The 20896-nt window shown below is 39.6% G+C and overlaps 1 protein-coding gene and 1 long non-coding RNA gene across 3 annotated transcripts; one reads left to right on the top strand and one right to left on the bottom strand.

Annotated features, from left to right (window-relative positions):
• Window positions 1-2161: 2161 nt before the first annotated feature.
• LOC126609790 (uncharacterized) lies at window positions 2162-3695 on the top strand. The gene is made up of 3 exons (XM_050277719.1): window positions 2162-2447; window positions 2660-2888; window positions 3059-3695. The coding sequence occupies exons 1-3, from the start codon at window positions 2223-2225 to the stop codon at window positions 3487-3489; spliced, it is 885 nt and encodes a 294-aa protein (XP_050133676.1). The 5' UTR covers window positions 2162-2222; the 3' UTR covers window positions 3490-3695.
• A 2584-nt stretch (window positions 3696-6279) lies between these two features.
• On the bottom strand, window positions 6280-19651 carry LOC126610137 (uncharacterized). Of its 2 annotated transcripts, none has more exons than XR_007618382.1 (3): window positions 19296-19651; window positions 6656-6726; window positions 6280-6492 (listed from the first exon to the last, which is right to left on the bottom strand). It is a non-coding gene; the product is annotated as an uncharacterized LOC126610137 (long non-coding RNA). The 2 variants fall into 2 exon arrangements; XR_007618381.1 differs by lacking the exon at window positions 19296-19651 and adding an exon at window positions 16235-16868 and having other exon boundaries at window positions 6656-7092.
• Between the last annotated feature and the right edge of the window lie 1245 nt (window positions 19652-20896).

Raw genomic sequence — 20896 nt, 5'->3', positions numbered from 1 at the left:
CCCTCTTAATTTCTGTGATTACGGTTAAGCCACGTCAACATTTTATATTCCCATTGCTTTTTGTCTTATTATTTCTATAAAAAAATCAATATAAAATGTTGACGTAGCTTAACCATGACCACAAAAATAGGAGGGATGGGATGGGGGATAGCAGACAATCCAGGTCATTTTATTTTATAATCCTGATAAGACAATAGTATTAGTGATTGGATGTTAGATTAAAGAGCCAATGAAGTTCGAATCTACGCCGAAATGCAAAAGCCCAATTCCTTTCTAGCACTATGGTGAAAGGCCACTTGCTGTTAAATAAAATCCTTGAATAAATTTTCTGTTACATTGATACCCTTTAGATTACTAGAGAAGTAAAAAGATTACAAACCGTTTACGAGACGCTTGACTATATTGCATGCTCACTAGTACCATGTTGGATGAGAATAACCATCAACTTCAGAATAAATGAAGATAAGTGAACAACTTAGATAAATCAAACACACCATCATAATAACATAATGTCACATGTTAATCTCACTATATATCATTAGTTTACTAGACCAGATTGCCACTATACAAGTCATTCTTAATTTTTCGAACTACTCATGATACATAAAAGATAATATGATTACAAAAAGACCAACTAGTAGTATTTTATTCACGTTGATAATGATTTCTCTATTTCTTTATAAGAAAAGAAATAATAAAGAAAGAGAAAGTGGATAGTATAATTTCATGATACGAAATTAGATGCTACTTTCCTTAACTTAATTTTCTATGCTAATTATCCTTTTGTACCCACGAATCACTTGCAGCACACTTTTGGAATATTCGAACAAGCTCAAACTTACTAAGGTTTGAAACTTTAAGACGAGAATAACATGCATAAAACGAATTAATTGTTGCGAAACATTTTGAATAACTTGATTAAGTGATGTTGAAAAATATAAAAGATAGTATTTTACAGATTTTTTATTTAATTAAAAATTTGAGTGATTTAATTTGACTTAAGATTGAAGGTTTCATTTTTTGTTTTTTGATGAAAAAGAGCATACCTTAAAGAGAGTGATCCCGAAAACAATTAGTTTGCATACAATCGAATAAAAATGCTCTATGAGCAATTTGGGGCAGAGATCTGTCCTAATTATGTAGACCATTATATTGAAACTCAGTGATGGTAGTGTCATCAGCAAGAAAGTTTGCCTCTCTGAGAACATGACTTCACACAATCTCATCAAAGGATCCCGCCAATCTCTTAATATCGTCCATGATTGACTTCAATCTCCAAGGCACAATGGTGTCAATCACTAGTTTAGAATCGCCTTCCACAAGAATATTCCTGAATCCTCTGCTCCTAGCAATCCAAAGGGCATCTCTAAGGGCTAAGCTTTCCGCAATTGAGATTTTATTGTCCCCAGGCATAGAGCATCCGCAATAACATGATTCGCATTTTCATTCCTAATAATGAAATCAGCAGTTGCACCATGGTTCATCTTATGCACAAATATTTGATTTAATTTATTTTCTATTATTGTTCATTTGTAATTTAGAAAAACCTCCTTACGAAGAAGAATAACGTATTCCAAAATTACTTCTATACATAACGGTATATGTGGCATGAGATATCATAGTGAAATTCATTCCAATCTCTCTATTAGTATAAACATGGATCAACTTTAAACCAGATAAGATTAGGTAAGGCATCAACATCCTTAAATATGCCACATGTATTTTGTACTTCATCGTGCCCGCTCCGCAGCCCAGCTGACCGCCGGTCAGATTTTACCTCAAAGCTTCGGAGTGTTGACCAAAACCTCCAAAAAAGCACCATAATAATCATGATAAAAACATTGACCAAAAAAAAAAAAAAATCATGATAAAAACACACTATTATTAAATTACTAAAAATACGAAAAATGCAAGATTAGAATATTCGAAAATACCCAAAGGATAAGTCTAAGGGCTTGAAGCTCAAACCTTATTGGTTAACAGATGACGTGGAATCCAGCTGTCCAAATCCGAAATACACCGAACACTTCCACCCAACAAACGTTAGAAGTAAAACGACAAAATCTTCATGTTCGCAGCGTCTTGTTAGTCCACGTCGGACGAGTGGGACCCATCCGTGGACCTATAAAATGGACCACAGATTTCATTTGGGATCCCCAAACCGTTCTTTTTTGCCACAACCAAGTGAAGGGAGGAGGAAAGGGAGATTCTACAAATAGAATATGGCCGGAGCAATGGTTAGAATTCCGGTGATTCGCCGGAGCTCCGACGATATTTATGAATTTCCCGGTACAACTGTAAGTCTAGCCGACATGGTTCTGGGTTTCATTGAGGAAGTCGAGGTGCCGCCGGAGAATACTACCTCTGGCTCCGATGAAGATGACGAGAATTCTTGCAGTGTGGAAGAGAACAAGGCATTTTGGGAAGAACAAGACCAACTTCTGCAGGTACTTTTTCAACACGAACTTTTTTTCTTCGTACACACCCCTGTTTAATCATCTCGATTGTTTCCCTTTGATTAATTCAATCCGAAAACCTCAAATAAAAGAGGAATATATGAGAAGTTAAAAATGATGTGTAAAATCAGCTTCCTTGATTGATTTCGTAAATATATTCAAATATTAACTTTTGTTCTAATGCATGGTATTTGGAATTGCAGGCAACATTGTGCAAGACCAGTAGTGTTGAATCGAAAATTCGACAAGCCACCAAGGAAGCTGTAAGGGAAATAAATTCATCAAGCGCAGAATATTGCGTTTGCTCGAGACCTGTGGCCGGAGGTTGCCGGAAATGTTTGCGTACCGAAATATGCAAACGGCTAATTGATTCTGGATACAATTGTGCCATTTGCAAGTCTAAGTGGAGAAGCTCAACAAATGCCCCAGCAGGTACCCTCAAACAATCCAACCTAGCTATAACCTTTCTTGTTTTTCGAATCAGGCACGAATCCAGGATTTTAAAATGGCGTTGGCTGGAAATATATACATGCTAATTGATTTTGTTTTTCTTTCTTAACTATTTACTAAATTAAATATGGTGTTTTTGTGTTAATTAACAGGGGAGCATACTTATTTGGAAGTGCTGGACAAAAGTTCAAAGAGAGGGGAGATTAGGGTTGTAATTGAGCTAAATTTCCGAGCTGAGTTCGAGATGGCAAGAGCTAGCGAAAACTACAACAGATTGATTAGCTGGTTGCCTGAAGTGTTTGTTGGAAAAGCCGATAGACTACGAGCTTTGATCAAGATTTTGTGCTGCGCTGCAAAAACATGTATGAAGGAGAAGAAAATGCACTTGGGACCATGGAGGAAGCACAAGTACGTGCAAGCCAAATGGTTTGGGACGTTGGAGCGGTCAACGCCAGGGTCGTTGCCTGTCGGATTTTCGCACGGGCCGCCGAAGCCTAAGGCCTCGATTTTGACCTTTGATTTGTTGGAGGCGGCTATGCCTGCAGGCTTGCATTGCGCTGGTACTGCAGTTGAAGTTGTGTGAATGATGATGATGCATGAGAAAACGAAAAAAAAGTTTTGTACGTGGTTTTGGTGTTATGCTTGCGAGTGAGTATATACATATATGTATCGTTATATGTAATGGAGAGTGAGGTTAATTACTGAGGTTTTTTGCAAAGTGTGGTTCAATCGAACCCCTTGTTTTACTCAGTTAGCCCGCAATTTAATAAATCTTATTTCCTTGTCGCACACTTTTTTTTTTCAAAAAAACCACATTAGCAACTTTAAAAATAGTAAAAGTACAGACACTTAGTATTATGGTCTGATAGTATTCCTCTTCAATTTAAAGTGAGAGGTTTTATGTTCAAATCTAGTAGATGGCGAATTCGATACCAAATTAGACTGCCCATTGTGTGACTTTGACGAACTCCCCCTCCTCTTAGTGTAAAAATATCAATATACTAAAAAAAAGTAGTAAGTACAAGATGACCTTAAAAGTAAGGGTTGAGATATTTCTTTTTAAGATAATGCTATGAAGATTAAATTTGTAGATAAGATTTACAAACTAAATGATGTGCCATCAATAAGAATGTGCATGTTTATCAACGCTTAGGTAATAAATCAATAATTAACTTTCATGTCTTTTAGTTTCCAAATTTTGTGTCTCCCTAACATTATCATTTTTTTAATACATACGATGTTATCTACAGTATGGGGTAGAAATTGAGCTAAGCCTTATAATAGGCTAGTCATAATAATAGAAATACCATAAATCGTAGTACTTGATCGTATTTTTTCTAACAAAATATAAACTATATAGCTAAGTTCCCAACTCTTATATATGAAGTCCATCTAAATATCACAGATCCAGGATTGAGGAATTAAACAATAAAAATAAATAAATGAATTTTTCTCTAGTGCACATAGTGCAAAAAAAAATTTCATAAAATAAACAGGCCACAAAAACAACAGTAGTAGCAGCTCAAGATAAACAAAGGGAAGCCCGATCTAAAATAGATAATTAATCAGTAATTAAAAAATAACAGCTAAAAACCCTAATCCCTATCAAGAAAAAGCAACCCGTCGTCACTTGTTTTTTGAGAACGACCACTAAAGTGATCTCCATTTAGAAACTAAATCGATGTTGTGGACCCGGGGTCGGTACAGAATTCCCAATCCGAAAGCGCAAGGCAAAATCAAATAAAAAAAAAGAAAAAAAGAAAATATGGGTGAAAATTATTCCTCTTATCGTAAATCTTTTACAGACTACACGAAATTATAAAAATCCAAGCCTCCTATCTAAAGATATGTATGAATGCACAATAACCATTCTTTCAAACTCATTATCCTAACCCATAAAAAAAAAAAAAAAAAAACCACATCTCCCTTTTGCTAGTATTCCTGCCTAACTCCTTTTCACCAGTTCCGAATACCATGATTTAATGTGCACTTTGATGTTGTCGCAGTCGTTGTTGCTGCGATTTTGGCCTGAGAGGCCGTGACAAGGGCCACGGGAGGAGGCAACCGCCCAACCTCCATTTTCTATCACGATTACAAGAAATCGAATTAATATAGGCATAAATATTTGCCTCTAAAAACCACCAATAGGGGAAAATATATAGAAAAATCGCCCATAATAACAAGGAGTGGCAGAAAATAGATTCGCCCCTAAAAACATCTGCCCCTAATACACATAATTATAGGCAGAAACATCCGCGCATAATACTCTTTAATTATATATAAAAAAAGGAGAAATTAGGTTTACATCCTTCTTTTTGCTACTCCATTGATTAAAATCCTATTCATTTTCAATTTTTGATCAAGGTCCTTGGGTATTAATAACATCATTAATTATTTGAATAATAAAATATTTTTATTTTTAAATATATTTCTTTAGTGCTAAAAATGTTAAAATTAGTATATTTATATTTATGGCTAAATTTTTTTTATCATTTATTTATTTTTTTAGTTTGTACCTATTTTTAATTTGTACCAATTTTTTTTTTCATTTTTAATTTGTACCCATAAATTAGTTTTTTTTTGTGCCCATATTTTTTAAAGTTTTATTTGTGTTTGTGCCCATGTGTATACCGTCACGTGACATTGTATATTTAATCAATGATAGAAAAATTACATATGGTATTTTTATGTTTGATGCCTAACCTTTGTATCATATATTTATATTTTTAGTTTGTACCCACTTTTAATTTGCAACATTTTTTTAAATTTGTAGTATTTTCTTTTTAGTTTTATTTTGTACCCATGTATTAATTTCTTTTAAAGCCTATATTTAAAAAAAATTCATTTGTACTCATAATTTTTTAATCTTTTATCTGTACCCTAATTTATTTATAATGTACCCATTCTTCTTTATTAATGTACCACTTTGTTATATGTGAAATGTACCAATTTTTTTGTAAAATGTACCAATTTTTTTAACACTATGGATACATTCTTTTGCCATTTATTATTTCTTATTTTAACATAGTTTTTATCCATTTATTCAATCAAAATGTTTGAATTTTTTTATTGTAACTGTTTCTAATAGTATTATAATGAGGGATTTTAAATTTATAGGATTATAAATCTCATAAAATATCAAACAATTAATGTCAAAACTATAAAAATATTAATATTAATTGTAATATAATGAGGTGTACAAAGTTAAGGGACTTTGATCAATCTTTGAATACCATTAAGGTTTTAGTCAAAGAATGTTAAAGATGAAGGACTGCATCCAAAGTATCCCTAAAAAAAATCGAGCAAATAAATACATCCGCTCCTAATACTTTTATTTATATAAAAAAATACACAATATAATAAATGCACTAATCCACCCAAACGACAGTTATTGGTTTTGAATCATTCAAAATATTCGAACCCAGCATGATTCATCTTCATCTTTCTAGATCTCAGAACAATATAATAATTTTAATAAAAAAATTACAAGAAAAAAATATTTTCTTCCTTCAATCTTCTCCTTTCTTTCAGTCTCAAGCTTTGTAGACCAGATGACACATCCCGACCTGGAATGTCCACTAGGACTCTGAATCGAGTTGTGCGAAACCAATAAGTGGAGTGATGTGGAAAATGTGAATAAATTTAAACCTAAGAGTGCCTAAATATCATAGTGTGCGGGTGAGCGGGAATGAACCCACTTCACACATGTCGTCAGATCATAAGTACATTAGAGTGTATAAGGATTATACCCTCAGAGGTAGCCACCTATGCTAAGATTCGCCAAGAATCCTCGTCGATACGATCGCTCAACAGTTAAAACCTGGAGGGGCGCAAAATAGAAAACGTGAGTGGGCAAAAACAAAGATTTTGGAAAAACATTTCTCTTAAAAAATATAATAACCCCTCACAGTAAAACCCGTATAATTGTAGACATCGAAATTTCGGTAAATAAATGTTGACTGATAAATCAAAGTTTCAACGCTCATGTATTACATAAATTTTACACGTAGCGTGTGTCTAAACAAAAAAATCGAGAATCATCGGAAAAGTCATCAAACAGGACACATGTCAACACTTGGCAGAAACGACTTATTTCATCTGGAATATTATATTCAAAATTAGGCATTGGAAAATTCTATAAATAGAAGCCAATTTCATTCATTTGAGGGAGGAATTCATATTACACCTTGAAGCTCTGAAGCTCTGAAACTCCGAAGCTCTCAAGCATCCAGATTCCTGAAGAATCAAGAAAGCCTTCTTCGTTCTTCGTTCATTGTTCTTCCAAGATCAAGCCCCGACGGCCCTTGGATCAACAATCCTCCTTCAAGATCAAGCCCCAAAGGCCCTTGAAGAACTTCCACCAATTCAAGATCAAGCCCCGACGACCCTTGAAGAAAGTGTTCATCGTTCATCATTCGTTCATCCTAAGATCAAGCCCCAGCGGCCCTTTGGATTAACAAAACCGACAAATCCACACATCCAACCGTCCTTCAAGATCAAAGCCCAAAAGCCCTTGAAGGTCTGTTCATCACTGTTATTCAAGATCAAGCCCAAAAGCCCTTAAAAAAAAACGCTCATCCTCAAGATTAAGCCCCAACGGCTCTTTGAAGATCCGCTCAAATCCACCTTTAAGATCAAGCCCACGGCCCTTGACGAACGTTCATCCCTAGATCAAGCCCAACGGCCTTTTGGATCAATCGCACATCCATAAATCAACACCTTACAGAGATCAAATCAGATGATCAAATTTAAGAGAGATTGTAACCCTAAACCATCAAACCAAAATATTATTTTGTGCACGTTGTTCTTGTCTCTTTCCTTTCAGGAAATTTTCGTGTTCACAAATTGGCACGCCCAGTGGGACAATCTCGACCTTTCATCTCTTTCTCCGTTCAAGAAATTCAAGCACACTTCCAAAATCAATGGCATCAAGCAAAGGACAAGCCGTTCTTACAAAGGGAAGAAGCCTGAGCACTTCCCCCATGAACAGAGCATCCATTGGCGCCACAACCGCTCCTCAACATGCCACTTCAAAGTTGGTGCAGCTAAAGGAGCAAGGGGGGCATCAAAGGCGCGAGTCCATCATCAACCTGACCTCGCTGGGGGCACCGAAGCATGATGCTGAGGCACACAAGATGACATCCCCAAGCAGCCAACGACGTTCTTCGTTAGCATCCTGGATGTCTAAAGGAAAGTCACGTCTATTGGTTGCACAAGTCATGACCATCGGCGTTACCTCCATCGAAGAACAACTGGCTCAAATGAATGAAGCGATCGCAAGATTAACACGGATTGTGGAAGAAAAAAACTTGCAAATCGCTGCACTCGTCAGCCGATTGGAGCCACAGGACGGCGAGAACCCCGACCTAAAGAATGATCCACTAAAGAGAGGAGATGGCGAAGAAGATGAGCCTCAGGTGGAGAAAATCGATGTGAAGTTAGAGCCAGACCAAGCAGCGGCACTCATGGGATCTCTTTCTATCCAGCAGCTGCATGAGATGATCACCAACACCATCAAGGCACAGTACGAAGGGAGCTCACATACCTCTTTGTTCTACTCGAAGCCTTACTCCAAAAAGATTGATGCTTTGAAGATGCCAATGGGTTATCAACCACCAAAGTTCATGCAGTTTAATGGAAAAGGAAACACGAAACAGCACGTTGCCCACTTTGTTGAAACTTGCAACAACGCAGGGACCGAAGGGGACTACCTCGCTAAGCAGTTTGTGCGCTCGCTGAAAGGAAACGCCTTTGAGTGGTACACAGACCTAGAGCCTAAGTCCATCAACAGCTGGGAGCAATTGGAGCGAGAATTCCTCAACCGCTTCTACAGCACTCGCCGTACTGTGAGCATGCTAGAGCTAATGAGCACAAAGCAGTGGAAGGACGAACCAGTCATTGACTACATCAACAGATGGCGCACTCTAAGCCTCGACTGTAAAGACAGGCTCTCGGAAACCTCTTCAATCGAGATGTGCATCCAAGGCATGCAATGGGGTTTGCAATACATCCTCAAAGACATTAAACCACGGACTTTCGAAGAGCTAGCCACCCGCGCCCATGACATGGAGTTAAGCATCGCCCATCATGGGAATAAGGAACTGATCGCCGACTACAAGAATGACAAAGTTCTTGAGACAAAGGCGGAGAAGGCTGCGTGGAATCTACCAAGGAAGCAATGACGGTCAACACAGCTCCCGTCAAAATCCCTACACAAGGCAAGACGATTCAAGTCGAAGCTTTTCGTGATCAAGAGTTGCGTAAACGCACTTTGAAGGAGCTTGAGGAGAGGACTTATCCATTCTCCGACTCTGATGTGGTTGCCATGTTAGAAGACTTGCTGGAAAAGAAGGTGATTGGTTTTCCTGAGTGCAAACGGCCAGAAGAAATGAATCGCACCAACAGTCCAAGGTACTGTAAATTCCACCGCTTCATCAGTCATCCGACAGAAAAGTGCTTCGTGCTGAAAGATCTCATCATGAAACTGGCTCAGAAAGGAATCATCGAGCTAGATCTTGACGATGTGGTGAAGTCAAACTATACCACCATCACTTCTGGCTCTTTCGACTCAAAGTCTTTACCTCAACTGCCGGGGGCATCTTCCAAGTCAAGCAAAGTTGAAGGATGGACTCAAGTCACTCCTAAGAAATTGCACAAGAAGCATACGTCTCCTCCACAAGTCCACCAATCGGAAAGGGGGCAAAACAGCTCTTGTCAACCTTCAAAGCAACATGAACGTGTTGAAGATGATGAAATTTCGACACATAGATCGTCCATCCCCATCACGATGCGCGATTTCTTTCCTGAAGACTTCTTCAATCACTCAGTCAAGGCTCATTGCTATGAAGATTGAGAGGAACGACTCTCCCGGATCGCTTGACGAACCAACACCAGCTCCTTGTCTGCAAGAGCCTAAACTGCAAGACAAAGCTCATCGCCTGCACGAGCATAAACTGCATGGCACAACGCTCCTTATCCGCACGAGCATAAAAGGCAACACCAACGCTCCTGGTCAACACGAGTTTAAAAGGCGACATAACAAATGCTCATTGCCTGCATGAGTTGAAACTGCAACACGGCACCAAATCGCTCATTGCCTGCACAAGCCTAAACTGCATGGCACAAAGCTCCTAGCCCACAAGAGCATAAACTGTGTACGGCAAAATCATCATCAAAATCATTGTTAAATTCATCGCTCATTTGAACTACGTTATGACTTGATCTCTTCTTTGGAAGGGTACGTAGGCAGCTCAAACATTCAATTTTCGAGTTCAGTCACATCGCATAAAAAAAAAAAAGAGTTTTATTAATGAAAATCAATTTCATTACAATATATATATATATATATATATATACATATGTGATTACTATGTATTTTAAAATAATAATAATAATAATAATAATAAATAAGTTTTTCATTGATGAAGGTCAATTTTATTACAAATTCATTTTGTTAAAAAAAAAAAAAAGTTTGCAATTTTCTTTGTACACAATTAAATTACAGTTTCTTCAAAAAAAAGAAAATGAATACATATGTTATGTATTTACCAAAAAAAAAAAAAAAAATACAGATTCCTTTTATATACATATACATATATATGACCTCTATCCAGCAAGCCCATCAAAAGGAGGTCATCCAAACCCAAGTGGCAGCGACCAGGCCCAAGCATATGTCCAAATCCAGCTCCAAGAAGAAGACCCAAGTCCACCAGCTACAAATCTGGGCCCGGTCATCTCTTGATCCGTAGACCCCTCAAGCTATAGGCCCTGTCATCCTCTTCAATGCCTCAGAGATCCGAATTGTCTCCATTTTTCTTCTCCCATTCCGCGACAGATTCAACATACTCCATAACTTACAAGGTGATGTTGCTGTCAACCCATAATGCGATACTGATAATGGGATGACTGCAATTGTTGTCGCGAAACTGTCTAGAGGGAGGAACTTTCCGATGGGGTCGCATCACTGACGAGGTCAGAGTTTGAACTTAGGGCTAAATGGCTACGATAAAGGCGGCCTGGATCTCTTCTCGAAGAATCGACAGATTCTTTCTGTAGCTCCCTCGTCCTTCGAAGACAGTTGCGATTCCCTCTCTTTGTTCTCCACAGCCGCACCCTCACTTCAAGTTCCCCGTGACTCGGCCCAAGTGAACTCCGCCTTTCATCTCATGCAGCAGCGTGCAGTGACTTCTATGCAGCGATGAAGCAGTAAGAGGCGAGCAAAGTGCAGCCTCCGCTCCAGCTCAACCCAGGACATTTTTGTCCACTTCAAGCTTGAGTCCCTCGGCTTCATCTTCACCACCGCCTGACTTCTCGACGGAGTCGCCATTAAAAAAGGGTTGAAAGGATAGCTTATTGCTGATAGAGCTTGAGAGTCTGCGCAGCGCCATTGTCGACGAGCTTGGAAGATTTTATGAGTGCTTTTGAGAGTGAGTCGGGGAGTGCGGTGGATGCTCCGACGATTGATGAGAGAGAGATCTAAAGAGCATGGACGTGAAGATGAGGGACTTAAGGCATGGAATGGATCTGCCATTAAACGCGAGGTCGCCAAAACACAGAAATTGGTTCTTCAGCATCCAAAACACCACAACATATCACCCAGCGCCACACCTCCATTGCAACTCCTCCGCCCAAGGCTGCACCACTCATCCCATCTGCACCCGTTTCTGCCCTCCATCATGGGATCCTTCGATCTCTGACTACGAGTGTACGGTCAAGAGGCAGTACTGCAATTTGGCAAGGAGGTTGGAGCTGGCTGACTCCCTCTCTCTAGTTGTGAAATCTGTGAGGCACTCTCGTGGGAGCTTTATCTTTCCCGGTGCTTAGCCCTCTCCGCAAAGCCGTCGTCGCCGACTCTCAACCATGGCACCAAGCAACTAGCAGCTTCTCCGCCATGGCACCAAGCAACTAGCAGCTTCACGGATGCTCGATGCCCTCTCCTTCTGCCCATCAGCTTCAGCTCTCCACCATGGCACCAAGCAACTATCAGCTTCACGGATGCTCGACGCCTTCTCTTTCTGCCCATCAGCTTCAGCAACAAGTGTAGCCTCTCCTCCTTCGTCCTCTCTCGGACTCGGCCTGGTTTTCACCCACAAATCCAACCTTGCAGAGCACCGTATATAAAAAAAAAGTAGATATGATATTATAAAAAAAAAAAAAAAAGGAATCATGGTGCGTATGATTATGGTGGCCATCATCTAGTTAGTGGTGGTGGGGTGAGCATCACCGAAAGTGGATAAAAAAAATGATGGTGCATCTGATACCATGTGCAAGAAAAGAATATATATATATATTGAATGAAAAAAAAAAGGCCTCATTTATTGATTTTTCTGAAAATTTACAGAAATGTACATTTTTACATCGGTAAAAAAAAAAAAAGCAACTAGGAGGGAGCCTTCACGAAAGTTACTCGTGTGAAGCCTCACCACTCGGCAGAGCTCCAGGAAGAAGAGGCGCCGGAGGTTGACTGTTTGAAGCCTCACCACTCGGCAGAACTCCAAGAAGAAGAGGAGCCAGAGGTTGATCATGTGGAGCTTTATTAGGCGGTACAGCCCTAGAAGACGAAGGCAAATGCTGTTGGAACAAACCCACAAAGCTCTGATGATTAAGTAAAATCTGACCATCAGATTCCTGCATCTGGTCAATTTTCCTCTTCATGTTTGTAGCATAGTTATGGGCGAGCCTGTGCAACTGTTTATTCTCATGCTTGAGCCCTCTAATCTCCTGTTTGAGACTCATCATTTCAGCCGCCAATGATTCAACTTGACGGGTTTGAGCAAATAGACGTTGGGCCATATTAGACACAGAACCTGCACACTGCACACTGAGAGCCAGAGAGTCCTTAACAGCCAACTCATCAGACCGTTTGGAAAGTAGTCTGTTATCTTTGGGAGTGACAAGGTTCCGGGCCACCATTGCGGCGGTCATATCATTTTTCATTACCGAATCCCTAACGGTAAGAGGACCAGTAGGGGATATGAAGGATGTGCGCCATATGTTGTCTGGAGAAGGCGGGACTGCCTCTTCACCAAGGTTCAAGTCAAAACGACGGTCGGAGGGTCCAGACATTTTCAAAGGTGTTAAAAAAAGAAGAGGTTGGACGAATCAAGATCTTAGAAGTGCAAGAAAGGAGTTTCTACAAGCAAAAATTCAAGTGTGCTTTGAAACGAACTGCATGCCTCTATAAAAAATCAGCACTTGACGGGATTTCAGAGATCGAAGAGGCGAGCTCAGAATTCGAAAAGGCCAATTCAAAAATCGAAGAGGCAAGCTCAGAAATCGGAGAGGCATCTTGCTTTTCCAGATGTGTCAGCATTCGTCACACGCAAACTCAGCTTTGCGGAAATCACGGGCAATTTTTCGAAACGCCGATCCCAGATATCGAAGAGGCGCCAGTCTTTTTCAACCTCGTCAACACCTGTCACATACACATTCTTACGGACAATTTGTCGAAGATTTCTGATGAAGAAGAAAACACGTGAAGCCATACTGATCAACCACTCAATGGTTGCCGACACGAGTGAAAAAATAGTACCTCTACAAGTATTAAATAACTTCCTATAACTGCCTACCTTCACCCTCCATAGCAAGGCAGACATACAGAACCTTTCTTCATCTCCGAGAACCTTTCTTCATCTCCGAGAATGTCTTCCCAACGAAGCCTCTCAAGTCACTCAGTATTCCTTATTCCTTGGGGTGCCTCTGTAAACAAATGACACCAAAGCAAAAGTATGTCATATCACCAGGGTAGAAAGCAAGAGTATCTCATATCATGCTTTCTCCCCATCCTTTACTTTGTCCTTGTTCTTACCTGCAAAGACAAGGATAAAGAAAGCAATATGCCGAAACCTCCACTCAAACTCGGGTAAGGAATCGACTACCTGGAACCTTTGCCTGGTTGCTTACCTGGCATTACTCTCGAGTACTCGTCTTCCACTGCTGCTGTACTTCCAAGGAAGCTACCACATCTGCCTGGAGAATAGATAAGGCAAGTGAAAATGATACCTTGCAGCATGTGGAGACAACGTGCAGAAGAAACAAGCAGAGAAGAATGCAGCCTGCACAGTCAACTCAGCAGAAGGAGTCTGAGTTAAGGAACTCGAGAAGCTGCCACATCTGCCTGGAGAACAAATAAGGAAATGCGGCGTACACAATCAACTCAGCAGAATGAGTCCGAGTTGAAGAATTAGAGAGGAGAAGGGGTCTGAGTTGAATCCAAGAGCTCGAGAAGCTTCAACAACATATTGACAGCACCATCGCCGAAGAACAAAGCCTCGTTGTGCAATGTTGTCAAATCGCCACCACTTCTTCGAAAGTAAGAGTATTTCATATCATGCTTTCTCCCTGTCATTTTCTTTGTCCTTGTTCTTACCTGCGGGACAAAGAGGAAAAAAAGCAATCAGCCAGCACTTGGTGTCAAACTCCCAGTCAGGAACCGACTGCTTGGAACCCTTCCTTGATTGCTTACCTAGCACTACTCTCGAAGTACCCATTATCTCAACATCTTATGCTTCCAGAGAAGATACCACATCTGCCAGAAGAACAGATAAGGCAAGGGAAAATGATACATTGAAGCATGTGGAGACAAGCACAACAAAGCACGTGCCGATTCAGCTGCTACTTCTTCAAAATCAAAAGTATCTCATATCATTAGGGTCGCAACCACTCTGGGTGGAGGACTCGTTTTGACCCTCAAATTCTTGGGTCGATTCGCTAGGCGTTGTGGGCTGTACGTGCGGATTCACCACCCTTGAATCAAATCCTTAAAGATCAAGTCACCAACTGGAAGAAGAGCCCATCAATCTTGAAGATCATACCATTGACCAAACTGCTCAGGTGTGAATTAGAAAGATTGAACAAAGCAAACAAGTCGTCACCTTCACCTCGTACCTGCTTGCCATGTGTTCGAGTCAACCTTCAAGAATCAAGCCTTAACGGCCCTTGAAGAAGCTTCCAGCCAAATTCAAGATTAAGCCTCGACGGCCCTTGAGGAAATCACAAGTCCGATTCAAGATCAAGCGTCCACCATATTTGAATCAAATCCAGTTCAAGAATAAGCTGTGGAAAATCAACAATTGGAGGAATCCAGAAAATCCTCCAACCCAGTTCAAGATCAAAGCTGTGGAAAGTCAACAAAGCGCAAAAACAAATACGTGCCGATTCATCCACTACCAAAGCCAAAGATCATTTACCACATGAAGCTCCTTGTGGTCCAATTTCAACCTTCAAGATCAAGCTTCGACGGCCCTTGAAGAAATTTCAAACAAAGTCCAAGAACAAGCCTCAACGGCCCTTGAAGAAATTTCCAGCCCAATTCAAGATCAAGCCCCAACGGCCCTTGGATCGACATCTACATTAAGGGACTTCAAAACGCATCTCCTACACATGACAAGCACATGTATATGACGCGCCTTGAAGTGGGGGCATTTGTAGACATCGAAATTTCGGTAAATAAATGTTGACCGATAAATTAAAGTTTCAACGCTCATGTATTACATAAATTTTACACGTAGCGTGTGTCTAAACAAAAAAATCGAGAATCATCGGAAAAGTCATCAAACAGGACACATGTCAACACTTGGCAGAAACGACTTATTTCATCTGAAATATTATATTCAAAATTAGGCATTGGAAAATTCTATAAATAGAAGCCAATTTCATTCATTTGAGGGAGGAATTCATATTACACCTTGAAGCTCTGAAGCTCTGAAACTCCGAAGCTCTCAAGCATCCGGATTCCCGAAGAATCAAGAAAGCCTTCTTCGTTCTTCGTTCATCGTTCTTCCAAGATCAAGCCCCGACGACCCTTGGATCAACAATCCTCCTTCAAGATTAAGTCCCAAAGGCCCTTGAAGAACTTCCACCAATTCAAGATCAAGCCTCGACGGCCCTTGAAGAAATTTCAAACAAAGTCCAAGAACAAGCCTCAACGGCCCTTGAAGAAATTTCCAGCCCAATTCAAGATCAAGTCCCAACGGCCCTTGGATCGACATCTACATTAAGGGACTTCAAAACGCATCTCCTACACATGACAAGCACATGTATACGATGCGCCTTGAAGTGGGGGCATTTGTAGACATCGAAATTTTGGTAAATAAATGTTGACCGATAAATCAAAGTTTCAACGCTCATGTATTACATAAATTTTACACGTAGTGTGTGTCTAAACAAAAAAATCGAGAATCATCGGAAAAGTCATCAAACAGGACACGTGTCAACACCCGGCAAAAACGACTTATTTCATTTGGAATATTATATTCAAAATTAGGCATTGGAAAATTCTATAAATAGAAGCCAATTTCATTCATTTGAGGGAGGAATTCATATTACACCTTGAAGCTCTGAAGCTCTGAAACTCCGAAGCTCTCAAGCATCCAGATTCCCGAAGAATCAAGAAAGCCTTCTTCGTTCTTCGTTCATCGTTCTTCCAAGATCAAGCCCCGACGGCCCTTGGATCAACAATCCTCCTTCAAGATCAAGTCCCAAAGGCCCTTGAAGAACTTCCACCAATTCAAGATCAAGCCCCGACGGCCCTTGAAGAAAGTGTTCATCGTTCATCATCCGTTCATCCTAAGATCAAGCCCCAACGACCCTTTGGATTAACAACACCGACAAATCCACACATCCAACTGTCCTTCAAGATCAAAGCCCAAAAGCCCTTGAAGGTCCGTTCATCACCGTTATTCAAGATCAAGCCCAAAAGCCCTTAAAAAAAAAACGCTCATCCTCAAGATTAAGCCCCAACGGCTCTTTGAAGATCCACTCAAATCCACCTTCAAGATCAAGCCCACGGCCCTTGAAGAACGTTCATCCCTAGATCAAGCCCAAGGGCTCTTTGGATCAATCGCACATCCACAAATCAACACCTTACGGAGATCGAATCAGAGGATCAAATTTAAGAGAGATTGTAACCCTAAACCATCAAACCAAAATATTATTTTGTGCACGTTGTTCTTGTCTCTTTCCTTTCAGGAAATTTTCATGTTCACAATAATATCCCAGAAAATAATTTTATATACGTATATAAAATCATGCTCAAAAGCGGGAAAATCAAGAATATGACATGTCAAGTATCTCAGCAGTAAATATGTAAGATAGGCGATATAAATAAATGTAAAAATGATATGCCAGCCAGAGTCACCTAATGTGACATGTATGACTGAACCTATTGCTCATCAATCCAGCCGGAGTCACATAATGTGACATGTACGGCTCTAAACCTGCACACGAATCGGAACCACCTAATGTGGTCAGTACGACAGGGTGGGTGTAAATAAGTACGCTCAAGTGTTATGATCACGTGAAGGTTGTGCGAATAATCGCGAACCACCTATTGTGGTCTGTACGACAGGGCTGTGCACCAAACTTGGATCCAAGGTGAACGTACGGTGCGAAATGTGAACATCACGTGAAGGACTGTGCCCTGGCCACGAACGGGTGCACTAACACCGGGGTGCAGGATAATAAGCACTAAATGCATCCAGACATAATCCTATACATCACAACCACTAAAATCATAATGTACTCACCTGTAGTTTACCTGGGCCTCCACAACATTATGCAACGTTATGCATAACTACACTAATGCATATACTAAAATATGACGCAAGTATGACATGGCACTTCAATCACATTTCATTTAAAGCAATTTTTGGGAAAAATGTAAAGCATATATACGTATATATATATAGAAAACCAAAAGCCCACTCACCTGGAGTCTGCGCTACAACTCCCTAGCATAAACACCGATGCATCACGAACGATCGGCACCTAGAACAATTATCAAACCACGTCTCATAATCCTTATCAATAGAACATGTAACTTACATAAAACATATCCCCAAGGACGATCTAGAATGATTTGAGACCCATTGATCAAAAGTCAACCGTCGATCTTAAGGTCCATAACCCTATGTAACTCAATCTGGAAGATCCGCACCTCAGATTTCCTATCCACAACTTCCAAAGATTCACATTATGTTTCTAGAATAACATGCTAAAGTTTCGGAATGAATCAACGGTCAAATCTCCACTAATTGCCAAAACCAAATGGCGGTTAATGTTTTATTTTATAAATTTACAAATCCAATTCAGAAAGATCCGCAAGTCGGATTCCCAATCTGTAAGTTTCTATGGTCCTTAAATATTACGTACTATAATGTATTAAATTTTGGTGACAATCCAACGGTCGATTCATATAATGATCTATTAACGTATCGTAGAGAATTTAGGTTCCAACGATCAACCTACGCCATTTGACTATCAGAACTGAGCCCAAGGCATCTAATTTATCCTAAAAATAGCATCGACGACCCTCTGACCGTGGGTGGCAGTCGGCCGCCTCGACTTTAAGAAAATCCACCTATTTCCAAAAATTACCAAAATTTACAGAAATGAAGATCTCAACGAGTAGAAAAAGTTTTATACATGTGGCCAAGTCCAATTTAGCCTGGAAGTGCTCCAATTCGTCTCGAATCTGCTGGAACCCTAATATGGGTGTTCATCAAATCGTTGCCAAATCGAACCCCAAGATCCCAACGAATGACTGGTTATAGTTCCTGGGTTCAAGGGAAGTATTTTGATGGGTATGATCCACATTGATGGCTGCACGGACGGTGGATCACCACCGTAACACCTACGGACTCACCCTCAGGAGTTTCTCTCCGTTTCAAGGCCAAATTCACCCAAATTTGAGGTGGAACTTGAAGAAGGGAGGTCATGGATTTGGTTGGCAACGGTCGTTTCGTTGGGAAAACGCCGGAATCGAAGTTGAAATACCTTGAATACGGGTCGGGTCAACGGAAGGGAATCGGGTCATAGGGAATCTGGTGTTGCTCATCTCTTCTCTCGTTTCCTCCTTCCTCATTTTCTGATTGGGCAAAGCCTATTTCCCTCATTCACGGCCCTCCATGTGGAACCTCAGAATTGTCTGGAGAAATCCAGATTATTATCAAATGACAATTTCACCCCTAACTTTGCTCATTTATAACTTCTTTGTTATAACTCCAATTTCGATTCCGCTTGCGCCCACGTGTTCGTAATGACGATTACTTCGAGAATACCCTAACGGAATGAGTCTTATGTCTCTTAACCATGGCCAACGTACGTCAAAATCTTTGCCTCTAAGGGCAATTTTGTAAAATCACTATTTTTAAAATTTATAAAAACGAAAAATTAGGGACGGGTCGTCACACCAGATATCTGAGTCCATCTTCTTATGTTGCAGTAGCACATGAATCTATATAAGAACAGAAAAGGAAAATGTAATAAACAACAAAGCCAAATTACAAATTATAGTAATTCATATGAACAAACAGGTAAAATGAAACATGAATTTCATTCAATTAAACACATAAGAAAATGAATAAACAAAGATTAACACAAGGCAATTACCTCTAAAATTGAAAGTTCTTGAGAATCTCTTTCTCATTATCAATCAAATGATATTTCTATTCCAATCTATTCATAAATTTCTCTTCCACACTAAATTATTCAAAACCCGTCAAGTGTACCTGCAAAACAATTAAAGATGGAAAAAAAACTTCGATCAAATCAAATAAAACGAGTTTTACCTTCTCTGCGACAAACCTTTCTTTTGGTCCTCCGGAGTAGCAAAGGAGAAATAGACAACAAAAGATTACTAAGAATGAAAGAAAGAGAGGACGGATTGGGATATGCACAAGAGAAAGAGAGGGGAACAAAAATGAAGGAAAAATGGAAAACTGATGAGTTGTGCGGCAGTTGAAGAAGGGAAAAGAGAAAAATGAGGGAAGTGGGTTTGTATTGGAATTAGGGTTTAGATAATTAATGCTTTTTTCCCTAGTAAATAATAATATCCTTTATTTTTATATTTTGTAAACATTAATTTGTAATTAAACATATCCGCCTTATATAGAAAAAAAAAAGTTTAAATAAATAAGTACAAACATCCGCCCCTAATGAAAAAAATAATTAAATTTTAAATAATTATTTGTTGAATTAGGGGCTAATTCATTCGCTTCTAATAACTAAATAAAGTAAAGACAATTTTTTATGCCCCTAAAAGTAATAAAATTAATAGACGCGAATTATTGTTGTCGCTACTAAATTAACAGGGACTATTGCATGTTTTCCCTCTAATGAAAACTATTAGAGGCACAATTTTATTTTTGCATCTAATATAACATCCCTAATACTCACTTTTCTTGTAGCCCGAGCGATAGAGCAGGGATGGGGTCTCCTCATTGGTTCCATTATCCGGTCCAAATTCAGGCACTTGGGAAGGGCCTTTTGTTATAGTTTTAGAATTTTCAATCATGTTTTTCTTTCCTAAGGCACGCAAATCAAAGAATTAAAAAATTTAGACATGGGGTGCGTTAGAAAAATTAAAAGAGGTTGAAATCTAAAAGAAATATTGCAAGAGCTTCTTTGAGATTTAAATCAAGCTCTCAATGAAAGGATCAATTTGTTGTAGCAAAGTTTTGCGCCTTAAGATTTGACGAAATTGTACCAACAAAACAAATTAAACTCCTTTGGTTATGGCCAAAGCCACACGCCTAGTTGGGAGAGAGAGAGAGAGAGAGAGAGAGAGAGAGAGAGAGAGAGAGAGAGAGAGAGAGAGAGAGAGAGAGAGAGAGAGAGAGAGAGAGAGAGAGAGAGAGATTTTGAGTGGAATTGCATAGAATCAATTTATAGAGAATGAACTGGTGATAGGGTGTTCATGGGAGCTAGTGGCCGACCATGGTATATGGGAAAGCCCACGTCACATGTTCGTGTCCAGCTGACCAAAGTGTGTCATTTGTTGGATGCAGTAGGAATGAATGTGGGTCTTGCCAATTAATGACGACATTCTTATAAACTGTGAATAGAAGTCTACATGTTAGCTTTGGTATTTCTGAATTATTTTTGGCTCCACACAATGTTAGCTAAACTAACTTGCTTAGAGCATCCCCAAGAGATGTTGTAAGCAACATCTATAAAAGAGTCTTTAATATAGCAAAATAAACCGTTATTCC

This window comes from Malus sylvestris, chromosome 17, assembly GCF_916048215.2.
Source record: "Malus sylvestris chromosome 17, drMalSylv7.2, whole genome shotgun sequence".
In the NCBI taxonomy this organism is placed as follows: Eukaryota; Viridiplantae; Streptophyta; class Magnoliopsida; order Rosales; family Rosaceae; genus Malus; species Malus sylvestris.
This window is presented reverse-complemented; position numbering and strand designations above follow the sequence as displayed.